This window comes from Chaetodon trifascialis, chromosome 1 (genome assembly GCF_039877785.1).
Source record: "Chaetodon trifascialis isolate fChaTrf1 chromosome 1, fChaTrf1.hap1, whole genome shotgun sequence".
Classification (NCBI taxonomy): domain Eukaryota; kingdom Metazoa; phylum Chordata; class Actinopteri; order Chaetodontiformes; family Chaetodontidae; genus Chaetodon; species Chaetodon trifascialis.
The window spans coordinates 22,354,147-22,372,756 of record NC_092056.1 but is presented as its reverse complement, the minus strand read 5'-3'; the positions used below and the strand labels follow the sequence as shown (position 1 = coordinate 22,372,756).

General features: G+C 42.2%; 1 protein-coding gene across 5 annotated transcripts in view; it reads left to right on the top strand.

Annotated features, from left to right (window-relative positions):
- The window catches only part of LOC139339888 (SH2 domain-containing adapter protein F), a 103,106-nt gene that overhangs the window by 66,624 nt on the left and 17,872 nt on the right, over window positions 1-18,610 (top strand). Inside the window, exons 3-5 of one of the 5 annotated variants that reach the window (XM_070975358.1) lie at window positions 7,307-7,525; window positions 8,371-8,469; window positions 18,331-18,477. In XM_070975358.1, the coding sequence (XP_070831459.1) occupies window positions 7,307-7,525; window positions 8,371-8,469; window positions 18,331-18,477 (465 nt within the window). The remainder of the gene's footprint in view (window positions 1-7,306; window positions 7,526-8,370; window positions 8,470-18,330; window positions 18,478-18,610) is intronic. The other 4 variants (XM_070975441.1, XM_070975532.1, XM_070975618.1 and 1 more) reach the window with 4 other exon arrangements.

Sequence of the window (18,610 nt, the reverse complement as noted above, 5' to 3'; positions counted from 1 at the left end):
TTAACAAATATCAGTGAATCTGATATAACACAGCATTGCAGTATTCTTTTTTATTGAACGGATCCTCTGCAGGACAGCCTTCATATGCACCCTGACTCTGTCTTGACATTTATAAAATATCCTGCCAAGGGAAGGATTGTCATCCAGCGCCACCAGCAGGTAAAAGTCTTCACTTCTTCTGTGAAATATCCCAACAACTGCTTGGATCGGCACAAGTTCATCCTGTAGACATTCATGTGAAAACTTTCCTCTGACCTTTCATCTTGCACCGTCATCACGTCACTTTTTCTGTTTCTCCACTTTTTTGGTTAACATGCTATGATACTAAACTAAGATGGTAAACATTATACCTGCTAAGCATCAACATGCTAGCATTATTTTTAGCATGATGATTTGAGCATTTACCTCAAATATAGTCATTAGTGGAGCATGTCTCCTCCTGTTGCCACCTGCATTACCAGAGGGGACTGTAACTTTTTTATATTTTTATTAGAAAGATTAAAAATGTGGTAGATTTAGGGAAAAATAATTAAACAGGAGAGAAGGGTAAAATGGGAGGGTGGATATGTCTGGCTTTGTGCTCACATCTTGCCCCAATTTTGATTTCATTTTCATGTCTCATAGAGATTAAAAAGAACAAAAGTGGCAAAGACAAAAGCAATAAATTAGCATGCTTCCTTACTTGATTTGATATGTAGAAACAATTTGTAAATCGTCTGCAATCAATAAGCCTTGATTTGTACACTCATGCTCCTGTCTTTCTGTGAACATGACAAGGAGGGTGTGTGTCTGTGCTGTGTGTCTGTGCTGCTGTATCTCCATCAGCCTCCTGCAGACAGAACAGAAGTAGCCATGCCGTTTGTTCTCTCTGTCTTCTTCCCCTCTCACACTGTGCCAGGCTTGTTGTGGGTACACTCTGAGACCTCTCCCTGCCTGTCAGATATATGTGTGTGTGTATATGTGTGTATATATATATATATATATATATATATATATATATATATATATATATATATATATATATATATATATATATATATATATATATATATATATATATATATATATATATATATATATATATATATATATATATATATATATACGTAAGCCTTGAGGCCAAGGCTGAGACAGTCTATTCATGCTTGACCGTGAGAGGAGGGTACTTTGGGTTTTGCTGCACTATTTTTGGTTTGTGCTTCTTTCTCTTTCCGCTGGGAGCCATACTCTTTGATAGACACATGACACATAGCGAAAGGCACTTGTAGGGAGACCCACAGAGCTGGGTTGCCTTTGTAAACTAATGTTAGGAAATCGAAAGGGTATTTCAGACAAGCAAGACAAGTGTATTCATTTGTACATGAACAGAATGGAAACAGACACTCAAGAACATTAGAAAAGAGTTTAAAATTGTGCAGCGAGTCACATGTAACATCCCAGTGAAGGCATGCCTGTGTGGGTGTATGCACTCGTGTATGTGTAAATTTGCTGTTCCCCCAGATGGCCTGAGGGAATAGAAGCTGAAGAGTGTCTTCCACAACATGCTGACATGTATATGGATTCATTCCCTTACTGGAGCAGAAGAGTAAGCCTAAAGAGACAACATACACAAAGCAGGAAGCAAGAAGGAGGCGGGTGACGATGGAAGTAAGGCAGACAAAGTAACAGAGACAGAGGGAGAGAGGAAGAGAGGGGAGCGTCAGAGGGAGACAGTGGGGATGTATGAAAAAGAAAGAGACAAAGAGCGACAGCAAGTGAATAGAGAGGGAGGAGAAAATGGAAAATTAGAGACAGGCAGGTGATGCAAGTTTGTCACAGAGGGAGAAATAAACAAAGGGACTGCGACAGGAAGTCGAGCAGAGTGATGGAAAGACAGAGTGGAAGACGCAGACATGAGGAGCGAGTGGAAGGAATAATAAACATGCACATCAGTGAAGGGCTCTCCATATCCAGCAGCTAATGAACACAAATCACTTGAAAGCTCACTACTGATGAAAATAACTGTTAGGTGACGTATGATGTTGAGTATAAGCAGACCGCTGCTTCTGTGTGCAGTGAAGTTGCATTACATCAGAAGGATGTAAAATGGCTCTCCATGTAATCACTGTTGCTCATGTCTCTGCCTTCCTGTCTTCACACTAAACAATCCCCTTTTAGGCTGTATGTAAGCACAGTGGAGCTTACTGTATCTCTCTTGCAAAAATGAAGCATAATGTGTGAGTGATGTGTCTATATTCTTCAAGTAAAACATGAACTAAGTGCTGAATTAAGCCCTTTCGTGTTTTCATTTATATAATGCAGGGACATTCACAGCTTTTCACTTTCAACCAGGTATCTGATTCTGAACGCCTCATGTAGGAAACCTCTTTCTCTCTCTCTTGCTCTGATATTTTAAAGCAAGTGGTTGCCTAGTGGTGATTATAGGATCAAACCCTAATGTTGACAGGTATGCAGAGCTGACAGGGTTGTTTTGTCTTTACTTATTGTAACCATTCTCCCAGAGGTCTGTGGGGAACAGTTGGCGGCAAGAGCCTCCTCTCAGCTCCACTCACTAAGCAGAATGACACTCAACTGCAGGCTGCCACGGGTCAAGGAGCAAACACCTTCAATTGGCAGCCAGCTCTCTGACTGACACACAATACCTGTGGGTGGCGACCGATATAGCTCAAATCCCTGACTGCCGCCGCAAGATCGACCCTGTTTCCCCCTCACAGAGCTGGGCAATCAAAAGGAATGAAATCAAAGGTACAGAAAACTGCTATGTATGAGCCCTGCTGCAGCGGCTTTGTTAACCAACCCTGGAGCCTTCTTACATCGGGTCATGGAACAAGCTTGGCTAGACCAGTGTCACAGAGGTCTGACTTTACTGAAAGATAGATATAAATGTAGTATTAGCACCAAAGCATGAGTTTAGTAATTGAATGTGAATCAGAAAGCATCTGCTACCTCATTAATCTCTTTGTAAAACACTGAACAATGCAGAGTATTGTACTAAATACTAAATACCCTCATTGATATTTTGTGGTACTCTTCAGATGTATTCACCTCGTTAATAACCCAGCTCTCTGAAATGATAACAGATATGCAGGTTTAGGATTTCTTCAAGACTGATTTAGCTGGTAGAGTAGGCAGAGCAAATCCTTGAAGCCTGAGTATTTTCTGGCCATTGTTTTCCTGGGGTGTAAAGTCAATCGTATTTAATCCTTCACCAGTGCTCAAGAGATCCCCTCAATCAAATCCAGATATTCACTGTGCTCCTGCGAGCGCTCTGCAGCAGCAAATTCTCTCTGGCTCAATAGGAGTGGGTGGGTGACAGTCAAAACAGAGAGGCAGATAAATGTGTTTTTCCTTTACATATTTGAAGCTTTAGCCTTGCAATGAAAGCACACTTATGCAGTTGTTTGCTGGTTTCTTGCAAATGCAATCACTTTTACTGGTTGGCAATAATGGAGAAGGAGGGCAGATCAGTCAGGGGTGGTCTGGATGATGAGGGCTAGATGGCTTGGTCAGTTCTTTATGTACGGCAGGATGCGGCTGCCAGGTTGGTTACAGTTAATGTTTTTTGATTTAATCCAGAGCTCTCTGTCATCCCATGCACCGCCATGATAATATACCCAGAGGACTCCTCATGTAGTAAGTGGAACAGGAGCCTCCCTGGCTTTATTGCAAGGAATATATTCCTCTCTTTCCCATAGGATTAATCTCTCAAGTTCATGAACCAGAGAGGAAGATGAAAACAAAGCCTAGATCTGTCACTTGTTTCAAAACAGCGCTACTCCTCCAGCCTTGATGTTTTACTTGCATATGGAACTGAGGTTGCCACAAGTATTGATACTATATATATATATTTTGAAAGTACTGAAGCAGATCTGCTATCACATTTTCAACCCACGGCTGCTCAAATGGAACAACGTGGAAGAAAATCAGCTGGTCCTCAACCATTACTATTCACATTATTTTGCATGTGTTGGGATGTGTTCAGTCCCCATTTCTATATCAGGACTGTGTGCAGGAGGTTTTTTTTTGGGGGGGGGGGGCTGTGGTATCAACTATTGTTTTTTATATTAGTATTGTATTGAAGTTTAAAATTCTGGTAACATAACAACATTACGTGGAGCCCCACTACCCAACTGAGTGGTGCTTTTCAGTTGAGCTCTTATAGCAGTATCCATGCCTTTTCTCATTAAGGAACATTTTTTTTGTAGCCGAATGCAGCTGTTTGCTTCTCAGCAGTATACCCTGCTGCCCCCCCACATATCTTTTTTAGAGGCACTAAACAGATGGTTGTGGTCACTGCTGCTGCTGCCGCTACATGACTGCTGAAACCCTGTTGAGTGCAGCACACTTTCTACAAGTTTAATTGTTTCTTAAAATAATTGTACCACTCGAAAACTCAAAACTATGTAGTAACAACACATTCTTTGTAAGTCTTGAAATTTCTCCTTTTCCTCCCCATAAAATGCATCAGTAAGAAAGGGAAGATAAATCAAATATTGCAAGCTTTTCAGGGTATGAATGTCGGGGTTGTAAAGGCCAAGTAGGTGAGGGCCAAAAAGTAAAAGAGTGGACGTGCAGCATCTGGACAGGAACTCCGACATCCGGGAAGGGGGAGGTACGAAGTGCATACATCAAGGAAGGGTGTGGGGACTGACCTCCGACCCTAAAGGGAGGGTTGAGGTCAAACACAGAAGATAGACAGCAGCTGTGTTACAACATGCAACCCCACTGTCATGCCAAGCACTGTAATTTGCCTAGACAGACATGTCCCCACCCTCTTTACCAAGCATGCCTTAACAGGAGCTGACAGAGAGAATGAAAAGAGGGAAGGATGGAAGGAAACAAGGAAGGAACGGTGCTTGGAAGGAATTAAAGGTGACAGTTAGATGAAGGTAGGAAGGTCAACAGGTCTCCTACCTCCACACACAGGCCTCATTCTTGGGAGCTAGCATGGAGTCTCAATCCGCTGCAGCGGTTTATGGAAGGCAGCGTGCCATCAATTAAAACGTTCTTCCCTTAAGATTTACTCACCACCCCATCAGTAATACCTTCCTCCCCTCCCACTCTCATTTAACCCCCTCTGGAAGCCTCTATTTGCCTCTTTCACCATCTTCTAGAGCCGTTTGTTCTTCAGCAGGGGAGGTAGGACCTAATCATGCCAGGATCTCGTAATACCAAGTCTTTTAACTGCGAGATCAAAGAGTGCTAGTTTGCCTAATGCGGGATTACGCTGAGATACGGGACCTGGCAGCCTCACCTCACTCCACCCCTCCGCTTCCACCACCACCGGCGGGGTAGCTCCATTAGGCTCAACGCATTGCTCATTTTTCCGCAAGAGCTCCCTTGGGCTAAGAGGCAATTATGCAGCAGTGTGGCATAATATTTCATTCTCTTCACATTGCATTACTCTAAGGTGGTGCTGGCCACTAACAGCTTCATGTGGCCCAGGAGGAAGGGTGCAGGCTGCTAACAACTTCATATGAGTAGAGGGGGAGTGGAGAGGGGAGGAGGAGGCGAAGGAAGAGGGAGAAGAGGAGAGCTCTCAAGGGCATGATGCTTCATTAGGAGTCAGGTCTGTTTTGACTCCTTACATGCAGAATAAAAGGGTATGCATGCGTCTTCGTTTAGGTCAGGTGATGTTAGATAGAGTTACAACATGAATAGAAAACAAAAGCATGAATATATTCACTGGATTCATGATTCTGAACCTTATGTACAATATTTATATGGAGAAAGTTATATTCAGGCAGGACTTTGAAACGTTACAGTGGGTTAAAAAACTAATGTTTTGCTCCATATTTCTCAGAAATGTGATTTTCAATGTTTGAGATAAACCAAGCCACTGTATGAGATTAAATATCTCGTACAGCAGCCATTTTGTTATTCATGATTATATATATACAGTAGAAAGCGTGAAGACTTTGTAACTCAACACCAGAGATCTGGAAATGTTCCCAGATGTATTTAGTGGTGCGTGAACTGAGGAGCTGTAGCAAAGTTCAAATCATGTGGGTCCTTTTCCGCATTGTATGAAGATTGCACAAGGTGGAATGGCATTATGCCCTTATTTCTTGCCCAATCGCTGTGATAGAGAAAATCCCCACCACACTGAGAGACTAGTAGGTTTTTGGGCGAACAACTCCTTTTCTGCCACCGTAAGTCCTGTCTCTATCTTTGAATGATTGGCACATACTACAAAGTACCTGCTTCAAGCTGTTGTACTTCAAGCTTTTGGGAAAAGATATATATATATATATATAGATAGATAGATAGATAGATAGATAGATAGATAGATAGATAGATAGATAGATAGATAGATAGATAGATAGATAGATAGATAGATAGATAGATAGATAGATAGATAGATAGATAGATGGACCTCTTTCAGGAGTTACTAAAGTATTGAAGTTTATTTACGTGCTATTAGTTTGAAAGAGACATAAAATGTTGAGTACAGTGTTCCTACTTTTGTAGTTTTGTAGGGGAAACATGGAGGGAACAAGGAGAGATGGAAGTGGGTGCTTTCTCCTCTCCTGCGTTCTGACAGAGCAGGCACATGCAGCCCCGGGCGAAGCTGTTCAGAACTGTTGTGTGATTTTGCTGTACTCGGGGAGGTTACACTGTGTGCTTTTGCGGGTGCTCATCCTCCCTTCCCACCCACATTCTACCCTTATTTTAACTCTCTCTTCTGCTTCCTACTTCTGTCATCAGTTCAGCGACAACTGTCACCATCATTCACATGTAAGAGGCCCCTTGTATACCACTCACACCTCCTATCAGCATGTTGAATCCTTCTCCCTGACTATCACTGGTGAGGGAATTACACTTGAGATATAAAGTGAGGGTAGGAGATGGAGTGATCAGCATGCATTTATGTTGCTGAGAGTCCTGTGAACCTGTGGGCACAGTATCTATTGCATCTGTTGCTATCTAATGTCATCAATAAGTCTGGCAATGCCTTTTGCACTTTTTCGTTTAAGGCAGCCCTTTAGCCTGCAAACTGATGTCACTGGCTGTCATGGCAGCCATATAATAACAAGGATACAAGTAGCTGAAACTGTGAATGAGGCTATTTTGTCTCCCAGTCAAATCAGTTGAAATATCACCACACATTCATCATATGCCGTATGAGAAATGTGCAAGTCAGGCTTTATAGAATTTGTTGCTTTAGTGTTTTCTAAGTGCATCTACAGACATAAATCCTCATTCTCATATGCTGACAGTGTTCTGCCCCACGGAGCCGTTTTCATCTATAAAGTTTTATATCAGAATCCCAGCATTAACGGCCGGCCTTCCTCCCTGTTTGTAGAAATACGATCTGGTGGACGAGGACCTAAGGAAGGAACAGCGAGGCAGCTGCCCCTGTATGACACGCCTTATGAGCCAGCCGAGAACGGTGGGGACTCGGACCCTGAGCGCCTGCGCTGCCCCAGAGAGAGCCGACTCCCCCAGGATGACGAGCGACCCCCTGAGGAGTATGACCAGCCCTGGGAGTGGAAGAAAGAGAGGATTTCCAAAGCCTTTGCAGGTATAACACCCAGTGCACAGACACATTTGATTGAACTTTATTATGCCATCAACTTAATATATGACACAATGAGAAGTAGCTAAAGCATATCAGTTTTTAATGGAAAAAATACACAGCCTCTCCACATTATAGAAGTACACACAGAAAATCAGCTTTCTAATCCAAATCAAAAGACCTTTTTAACTTAAAAACATCTGTCAGCTCTACCTGTTACACACTATTAGTGCTGATGTCACAAGCTCAGACAGCGAATCTAACCATGGAAACTAATCCAGTTTAAGCATGACTGTAAATCTGTAAGGGTTGCCTTATTTAAATTTCAAGCTTTTAACACAATAAAACTTGCAACTGTTGCTCTTTTGCTTAACTAACCCAGGTGTCTGTTTCTCCAGCTCTAACAAATTAGACTTTGGCTTCTGTCAGGTTTTGAGGATTCTGCTGCTGCTGCTTTAAACTCTCTGTTAATGCCTCTTTCTTTCTCCTCTCTTAAAGCACCTACTAAGTTCACTTGCAGGTGTCCAGTCTGCTGTTTGCTGTTTTGATCCATCTGCTGTCTGTTTAAACTAAGATGATACCTTTGCTGCTCAGGGGGGCATGATTGGTTGTGCATGTAGGTGCAGGTAGTCACTGTGGTTTAAGAGCTTCAGCATGGCTAACACAGCCATAACATCAAACAGGGCTGTTCCTGGAAAGAAAACGGCTTTGGAATATAAAAAGGCAACCCAAATTCAAAGAAAAAAAAAAAAGCCTTTTAACTGACATACAAAAAGAAAATCAGCAACCCTTGACTCTATTTTTCATCGCCCCTTTTGTCTTTATATTCTTTCTTTTTTATCCTTGAACAGCTCTGCTTTGTTATGACTGCATTAGCTACGAGGGCTCTGTAAGTGACACTGGATCAGGTCCCCACGGAGGAAAGGACTGCACCTCTAAATCTCTCACAGGTACCATTGGAGCCGGGGCTGGGGAGTGTCTCTTGTCTTTCTGTATTCATCTTAGACTTAGACTTTGATGCCTGAACCGAATGGGTTGCACTGAATCTTGTGGTTTGGGATTTATTTCTTGCTTAAATCCTCAGCACACAAGTTAAAGATGTTATTAAAAACTGACATTAGAAGCATGTTCTGCCAGTTATTAGTGGTTATAAGAATTGCTTAACACTGTGAAACATGTGAGCCCTAGATTCTCTAAATTTACCAGTATGTTGAACAAAGGTCACCCACCAGTACAGTAAAATGCTGATCACCTTGCTTTGAAATGTTTCTTGAGTCAAATGACATTATCAGGATGATACTAGTCTGATTGCCTAGTGCTTGAAGTGGACTGTAAAAGCACAACAACTGTAGAAACACTCTTCAAATCAGCCTTTCAGTTCACACAAGAGTATAACAAGTGCAATAAGAGCAGGGACACTTCTTGGTGCTCCAAAGGCTGATGGGTGTTCGGGTTGGAGTGCTTGAATCTATGCTGATTCCTTTACCTGTAAGGGTGCTGTGGAAAGAGAATAATTAACAGTGGAGTCACACCGTATTTCCTTCTTTGAAGATGTTCAGCACACAAACCTAGAGCTCAGACTGTGTTCCCCCTCTCCTTAAAAACACACAAAGAAACAGACCGACCAACCAGTGAACGCACAGAGCCCGGCTCTCACTGAGGTGCTTTCACAGGCATTTGAATAACCACGTTTCATTACATTGTATCTTAGTTGTGCTTTTACTGCAACCCAGGTACCTAAAAAGTTGGGACACTGTGTAGAAGGGAAATAAAAAAAAAATAGGATGAGCTGATCCTCACTTTACATTTCATTCATGTCTTACACAGCACACCAACGTTTTTGGAATCTGGGTTATTTTAAGTTCTAAGTATTAAGTCACCTTTAATATCTGAACTGTAAATAGTTTTAGCAGAGCTTTGTTTGGTTTGAGAATCAGAAACCTTGAGTGTGAAGGTGTAGTCCACATGATAACATCACAATGAGTAAAATGAGTAAATCGTCAGTGAATGAGCCATTCCTCTTGTAATTACAGCTGAAGGAAAGAAGCCATTACAGATATGCATGGCCCGAAGGCTTGTTGTGGTATTCAGCTGGGAAAATAAGTTGCCAACTTTGTCTTTGTTCGTTTCTACAGTTGGAGTAATTAAACTTCATTCAAGCGTAAACATAGTCTTACAGAGAAGATGAACACAGAGCAATATGAGAATAATGGACATTTTCTTCATTATGATTTGATCATATTCTGTTTTTTATATATATAATTGGATTTTTATTTCCATATATTTCTCTGTTGCATTTATCTTTTAATTTCCCTCCAGTTTGCTTTAGAAACACTGCATTGCATCTCCATAACATTTCAATAAAGCAAAACTGATTAGAAATAGAGGATGAGAGAGAGATCATCCCTGATGGTGGTCCGTGAAGGATGGACTCACTCAGGACTTTGTTAGAGATGTGGATCCAGATCTCAGGATTTTGCCAAGTACATTCTGAAGCACAATTCACATACAGTAGTATACAGAGGAGAAAAAAAAGAGAGATACATTGGGTAATTTTACTGATTTCTACAATTTCATTTTCAATTTGTGGCAGAATGATTGGGAAATGTATGTCTTAGTCAAAAAACAAACAAGTTACATTTTCTTAATAACATTTTGTGGTTCTCCTGAAAATGTGACATTTGCTGGGTTAAAAATAGAAATACAGCGGTGTTTGGTTGCTCATCCCTTTTATCAGCTGCGTTTGGAAGCAATCAACAAGGTTCTGGCAGAATTCAGGTTGGAAACTGTCTTTAAAAAGACTGGTAGAGTTCAACCAAATTTGTTGGTTTTCTTGCATGGACTTGTCTTTTCAGAGCAGTCCACATATTTTTAGGTAAGGTCATTCCAACAGCTTGATTTAGACACCCAGTTTCATTTACATGGAGCCGTATATTAGCTGTGTATATTTTAGAACCAAGAGCATCAACTGTATCCAGTTAAACTGGATGAGCTGCAAGGTCAAATCATCACCGTGAGCATGTCTCCACAAGCTAAATCACACCGGCTGGCCTTTTACTTCAACACAAAAAATAATCCTTTCTCCATTTCCCTTGAAATCAATTTTGCTGCCTTGATTTTCTTTCTCTCTCTCTCTTTTTTTTCCTATTTCTGAGTTGTTTTTTGTATTTATGAATTGCCTCGCAGGCCGGATCAAGTGGTCTCGTGGGTCGTATACAGAGGCCGGAGGCTCCCCACCCCTGCTCTAGTATGTAACATTTAAGTGCGTGTTAAGTCTCTTATGAGGCATTACGTGGCAGCAAGCTCATGAATCTCATTTGTGGAAGAAGAAAAAGAGGCTCAAGGGAGTATTTAGTGCATAGTTGCAGGTAATGGGCGTACCACTCTGTACCAGCTACTGTACATCCAAACTTAAAGATACTATCACAACTTGAAATGGACGAGTGGATTGTTTTGAAGACTTTAAAACTCAGTAATAAAATGCTTTGATGGTTTATTTCACATTTTGGCAGAGCAGCCTCAAAGCCCATGTACAGTTTGCACACACAGATCATACGTCTGTCTGGTCATTAATCATCTTTTTGTTTCCTCATTTTTTTGTCACTTTTGTCACTCTGTTTCCTGTTTACTTCTGTGTCTTCTCGGCACTGAGGTCGTCACAGGAGTCACGCTGTGCTGCCTCTGCCAGTCATTAGTTAAATAAGGGATGCTGCATTCTTAATCACTTTCCTTCTCTCCCTCATTATTTTTCTGTCAAGCAGCACTCAGAAGAGTTTGTTTAGGATGCTATTTACCAACACATCCCTCGTTCAGTGCCCCCCCTTACAGACACCGTCCCTCTTTTGATGATGATTAATTTAATTTCCACTGGATGTCAAAGTCTGGGTCTTGCATTGATAAGTCTTGAAGTTGTCTTTCAAAGAAGAAAGCTGCAGCTCCAAAAAGCGCTTTGATTTATTACACGTCTTCGTTCCGTGTTATGTTTAATTCAGGCAGAAATAATTCCCCACTGTTTGGAAGTCAGAAAAAGGAAGAGTGATGAGAAAGACGTCTCTGGGACAAGCCGTGTCAACACAGGCTTGTTTCTCTTGCAGGTGTCGGTGTAGACTGGCCTTGGATCTAGACATCAAGGGGCTTAGAGAAAGTTTCCCACCTTTCATGGCTTGAGCTTAGGTGCCTGCCCTGAAAGCTCTGATCTTTGCAACCAGCTTAACTACAATGCCAAGAAATGATACACTATTTAACTATTTAAGTCCACTTGTGAGCCAATTCTTTAGGACTGTCGGCAATCCCACTTTAGCAGCTATCCCTTCTCATCCGTCCTGGCACTGTTTGAAGAGCCAGCTTGGAGCCTGTTGTCGGACGTTACCAGTTTACCCTGATCTCGTCCTGGAGATCCCCACATGTATTTGAACTGAGCTGAACAGCTGTTTCAATGCCGTTGTCAATGAAGTTTGATCCAATCAACTTTCCAATGCCATAAAACGTGAAAATCTTGGCATCACATTTCTCATAGTGGCAGTATGGAATTGTCTTGCATCTATGCTAAAGCAGGGTTACTTAGGGTTTATGAAATTTTAGACTGGAGTCATAAGGTCATGGGCTTAACTGTAAATTAGAGCATGTCTGGACATGTTTGCTCCAGTAGTTGGGAATCTGGGTTGGGATTGGATTTCATGGCTGGTTAAGAGACTCATTTTATATTTTACATTCTCTGGCTGAATCTGTAACTGGATATTTTTGGCCTCTCAAACCCGGGCCATGTGGGTTTGCTGGTAACAGCATTATCAGCAGAGGTACATTTCCTGACCTTTTTTTAGTTGTTTCCATAAGTGTAAAAGTGCTTGACGTGAATTTGTTATGAGGCTACACACCGAGGGTGCAAATTGAAAACAAATCAAAATAGTGTTTGAATGTATAAATGTATTAAGAACAAAAATGTATTTAGGAAAATTCCATGTTTTTCTCGGCCTGAGTCTCGTTTTCATAGTCAGAGGATCAAAGAACATGTAAACGTACATAAACCAAATATGTGGAAGTAAAACCAAAGGCACAGGTTATATTTCCTCACCTGCCCACTGTAAATAAGCATTACGTTTCTCAGAGCTACTGCACGATTTAACACTGGACTACTGCAGTGCTGATAACACATTATTATATTGTTTTATAACATTTTATGGCCCCTTAATTTCAGTTAATTGCCTGTTAAGTGTTGTAGATAACGTGGTTGAGCAAGAGATTTTTTAACAGCCGGCACTCTTGTTGTTTACCCTACTCAGCTCCATTATGGTGATGTTGTCCCCAGATGTCAACAATTAAGTTAGTATGTGAAAAATGTTTTCAGGTCGCTATTTCAGGCCTGATTCGAGCACCTCTGTGGGCAGCCGGCCTCTTTTAAAGTCGGCCTAACTAGAGCTCCATGTATAAGGTTTCCTCAGTTCCGTTTCGGTAGCTGCTGAAGCACCGTGGCTGGCTGTGAAATCACAGTGACTAATGATACTGTTCGCTGTTTGGATTTCAGAGGCACTTTTCTGTGCTCTTCAAAACCTTCACAGTTTATATTCCAACAATTATGTGGGAAATGAAAGTGTCTACAAACAAAGTATTAACAGATAATGAAAAAAGATGTACAACCTCACTAAACCGTCGAGTGAGTGTAAAAAACAAAAAAGGCGGGGGGATTAAATAAGTACCAGTGCAGTCTACGGCCTCCCACCATGGTATAACATGACAATGCGATCTGCATAAAACACTATTTGTCTTCATTAATGATAGGGGAAGGAGAGCAGACTGATGCTCCCTGCTGCAGCCCTGTTTCCTCTGCTGTCCCTATCACTGCCTGCCTGCTCGCCTCTTCTTCTTGCTCTGTGTTATTATTCACTGTTGGTCTATCTCCTGACAGGTATGCAATGGAATGTAAATTCCCTGCCTTGTTAAGGTGTTGGGAGGCTGTGTACTTGTGGTTTGGTTAATCACTCATCCACGCTGTCCCCCCTCCACCTCAACTCACACCCTCTACACTCGCCACAGCCTCTGTCCTACCTCCCTCCTGGCTGCTGAGTAGGTGATGGATGAGCCTGGAGGTGGAGAATGAGGAAGAAACATTAGAATTTGGCCATATGAAGAAACCTGCCTGTGAGGGCCAGAGAAAGTGTGCTTGCATGTCCGTCAGTGTAAACCCGTATGCTTTAACGCTGCATACGGCACACTCACTCACACACCCAGACATGTATACGCTGCCATCAGAAATCTGAGCCTTATCGCAGTGGGAATGGGATCAAGAGCAATTGTTACTTAATCTCCTTGACCTCTGTTACCTGCTACTAAACTCCTTTCGCCTGGCTCCCAGCCAGCGGGGTACCATGCATTTAACATGGGAGATAATAGAAGGCGCTGTCGCCTGCTCCCTCAGGTCTTGAGGAGCTTTATGGTTTTTTAATGAATCTTCATGGGCTTAACGACCCAGAAATCTGAGGCTCAAGTCTAATGTCCTAAAATAAATAATTGATTCAGTTACAGTCCTGTGCTGGTTATTTGCACCGGGGTTAAAGCCAGCTGTTTTGTGGCTGCCATGGTCTTGTCTCTCTCTCTGCTTGGCTGATCCGGTTTCCCCAGCGCTGTCTGTCATTCCTCAGCTCTGTCCTGTCCCCCTGGTCTCTGCAGCAACACCCCGCTGATAACCTTCCTGACAGGCGTCTTTCATGAGGGCCGTCTTTCACCGAGCTCTGCCACAGGTCTTATCTTCACTCACACACATTGGCCACACACAACAGCACTGTAAACCTCCCTCACAAAGTATAGAGGCAGTTCTCCTCCAGCAAGCCTCCCTGGAAACTCCTGCTGGCCGGCCGTCACTAACGCATCTCTTCCTCCTCTCTCCTGATAGAAGAGCCGGGAAAAGGCCTTGCTGTCCTCTCATCTCCATCACCTATTTTTTGTGCCGCTTTCACTTTTAATGCAAACACACAGTCTTTTATGAACTGATCTGTGCTTTGAAAGACAGCCGGACCGAAAAATTTGCCAGATACAGTATGCAGAGAATTACGGGGTGGCATTTCAGTTCCCCCAGAGCATTACACAGTTGTTATCTGTAATGATTTGGGTGCCAATGGAACAAACAGGTCTTCAGAAGACGCTGGTTTTGTGTTTCAAGCTCTTCTGCTCATAATGTGTGGCATAAACATTGCAATCTTCCAGCTTGTTTTGAATATGCATGCAATTAGTCAACCAAATTAAGCAGAACTGAATTAAATGGCGTTGGTTGGAACAAGCATGGCTGGTGATTTATGGTGCTGCACTGTTTACAGTGATGAAATGCCCTGGGCTAATGAAAAGCCTGGGTAAACAAATACCTGGCTTTAAAAATAGATCTGCTCCTGGAAGAACAAAGGGAAGGTAAACACCGATACAAAAGGGACCCTCGTCCATTGTTCAAGTATTCTCTTTTTCGTGATGTGCTGAACTGTCAACATGGCCGTGATACAAATAATTAATCAGCTGTTTACAACACTCAAGCTTACTGACTGTCCACCCCGAGACCACATGACATCTGCCAGGCGATGGAAACATGATGCTGTTTTCAAATGAAATTTTTGTGTAGTTGACTTGAGTAGCAGGTGCTTTGTCGATGTAAAATCATTAATAGCCTGAATTCCTTTGTCAACAGAGAGTGTATATGAATTGGATTGAGGATTATGCAGATGAGTGATGCCATATTGATCCAAAGATGCAGTAATCTTTGGATGTATGTACATATTCCTTCAGGAATAACCCTTGTTCATTTGCCTCTGCATGATTTCTGTGTCCTTCCTGCGAAGTCTTACAAAATTCAAAACCTCCAAATTTATTTGGCCTGCAGCTTTTTGTTGTTTTGCCTGGAGTGCTTTACAATGAGCAGAATTACTAACTGAAACAGGACCCAATTAGCAACAACAAAATGGTATTATTTAGACATCATAGTGAGTGCAATTTACATTTCCTACATGATATTCATCTCCAGCCTCTGAAACTCTTAGCCTGTTGTTCAGTCACAGTGCCATCCACAGAGCTGATAATCAGTTGAAATCTGCATCAACCAGCATAGTTGTAGACAGGTTTTTTCAGCTGTGTGTGTGTGTGTGTGTGTGTGTGTGTGTGTGTGTGTGTGTGTGTGTGTGTGCGTGCGCGTGTGCGTGCGTGTGTATACACAGAGGGCAGTGTGATTGGGCCAGATATCTGAAATGTCTTGCAGCGTTTTGTATACATGAGCAGGTGAGGGAGATTTCACTCTCCCAGACTTTAAAAAAAAAAAAGAAAAAAAAAACAAAACACCTTACTATTGAATCAGTTTACCTCAATTTTCACATTGCTAAATGCTATTATTCAGCTGTGCAACCAAGCAAATCTGAGCCACACTCGCCCCAAATCGTCTCCTCGTCCCCGCAGCGAGGCTGCAGAGTGCAGGCAGCCTTCTGCTCCCCAAACAATTACACGCTAATCTGCAATGTGAAATGAGTATTAGGTTTTTAATCTCATAGGAAGAGAGTTCCCTACTTCACCCCAAAGTAGTGGAAGTTATGTTATCTCAGAGAGTTTCTGACCTTCTGTCTCCATTCTCCACCCTCCAGCCCCACCAGTCCAGCTCCCCACTCCTCTCCCATCTGGGTAGACAGCAAGCAACTCCTCCTTCCAGCCACCTTTCTCTAGATTAGCCCTCTGACACCATGGGCCCAGCCATTTAATTGCCTGTCGGATTGAATATTCTCCAGTTTCCCCCTTCATCCATCTTGCAGATATTGCTTCTCAATGTCCTGCACCACCACCACTGCAGTTCCTTGGTCAAGTTGACAACCTTGTGCTCATCCTCCCACTGAAAATCAGCCTGTTAACCAGCCAGCACAAGACAGTGACACACCAATGATTCATGAAAACAGCTGCCTTCTTCTCATTCTTCTCTCTGGCAGCTGAAGTAGCACTTAGTCAGCTCTCTTTAGAGAGTTGTGAAAATGCGGCTCTAACTTGGACTTGGTAATAACCTTTGGCCCTTAAATGCAAGTTAAAAACATTTACATTGTACAATAAATGTTACTGTAATTAATGCAATAATGACCAAAATGGCAAAAATTAGACCAGGTTGTGGAGAGAAGAACGTCTTTAAAAGGAAGTCTTCAGAAACGTGCTGACATATCTAAGTCACCCAGTATTCACTATCTGCTGGCTGATTCACATTTGGCAATCTGTTACTATTCTCCATCTATTTGCCCACGAACTCCTGAGTGAAATCAGGCTGTCATCACCCGTACACAACTGATGTGACTGATGATGTGCATTATAGCTGATGATTTCAAAGTGCTTTGATAGATAGTAGTGAAGGCTGCCATTGAAGGCTTTTTTGCCAGTGTCAGTTCATTTCAGTCTTACTCATCACCATTCAATTTAATTTAATGAGTAAGGTGACCTTTTGGACTTGTTCTAAAGTTAAATCTGACATAATGTCATCTCCCCACTCTTCTTGATATTTTATTGAATATCTTTATTATTGATTACTAAATATCTTTTCCTGTTTTATTCTTGTATTTGTACTTTTTTCATTTGCTATAGTAACATCTCCAGCACCATGGACAGTGACATCAAGCTGTTCTTCATAGCTCTGTATGATCTGTGTTTGAAGAGTTACCCATGTAAAAACAATCATGTAGCACTCTTAACCTCCAGAGGAACTTATAGTGGCTTTCCAAAGATTCCTGGACTGCATTTCTTTATTGGTCTTTGTTTCTAACACCAGCTTTCTCTTAGATGAAAAAATCCTCCCCCTCACCATCCCATTTATTAAGTAGCCTTTGCTATTTCACAAGTGGCCCTTGCTCAGTGACAGATATGCTTTGGGTGGGTGCTCAACTTACCATAGTCATACCCCGCCTGGACTTGAGGCATACATTATTTAAGGGGCAAAGCCCAGGGAGTGTCCACTGGCAGGATAAATTGCTCTAAGGTACATTCATCCAATGAAGGATACTGTCTACATTGTTGTTTATCTTAATATAGAAGCCTAAGGTCCTTTTCTCAAGCTCAGCACTAAGAATAACAGCAGAGAGAGTGCTGCTGTACTGTTTCAATGACTGTCTGTAGCTAAGCTCAAGGCACCTTTGTATTTCATAGTCTGTACTTGCATTGTATTATTTGGGCCTGCCTCTTTAGTAAAGTCTGTTATACAGCACAGTGTGCATTATTTCTAATAAAAGTAGGGATTTAGAACCATGACTTAAATTAGTCAACCTGGATTCATTCTGGATTTAGAGGCCAGAAGGCTCAGCTTCTCAGGTAGGGTTGGGGTTCAATAGCATTTTCTAGAATCCAAATCCAGTATGTAATTTACTTATTGAGTCTGAATGCTTCCAAATCCTTAATTGAAGTTGAACTTAATAATTTGTAAGTAGGTTGTGACTCATAGACCTTATTTCTTTTAGAAATCCAGGTATTTTAATCCACCTGGAACCAAATCCACATTTACTATCTGCTATCAGAACCCAACCCTACTTTCTGATGAACTAACTATTCTTCTTTTCCAGTGCTGTTGCATTCCTTTCCTTTTCTCATCCACAGCCACTGCTGATTCTTGGATCATAAAATAAACCAGCTCTTTACCACAATGCTGGCACCTTCTGCTCTTATCTATTTTCCACTTATCCCTTCTTCCTCTTCTCTTTTTCCCTCTCTGTTTACTCTCATTACTTCCCCGTCCTCACTCACTTTGTTGTTGTCCATTTATTCCTCTCGTTGCTGTCCTCTCCTTCCCTCTATCTCTCCTCTGGTGACTTGGGCAACACTTGCAGTAGAGATTAAAGTGATCAAGGACCTACCATGGCCCCCTCCTGTTGGGCAGCTCAACACCAGCCCTCCCGTGGTGGAGGAGCTAGAGTCTCCCTCCCAGACAGCTCAGCCCTCGCCAGGACAGACAAGCTGTGACCAGCACCACCATGGTGGGTGTTGGTGTTCACATTATCCAGCATCATTCGCATCAACCCCCCACCCCCACCCCCCCAATCCATCAGTCCATTAGTCCATCATCCATACATTTGTCGTCCACTGTCAGTGTGGTTATATGTCTGTCTG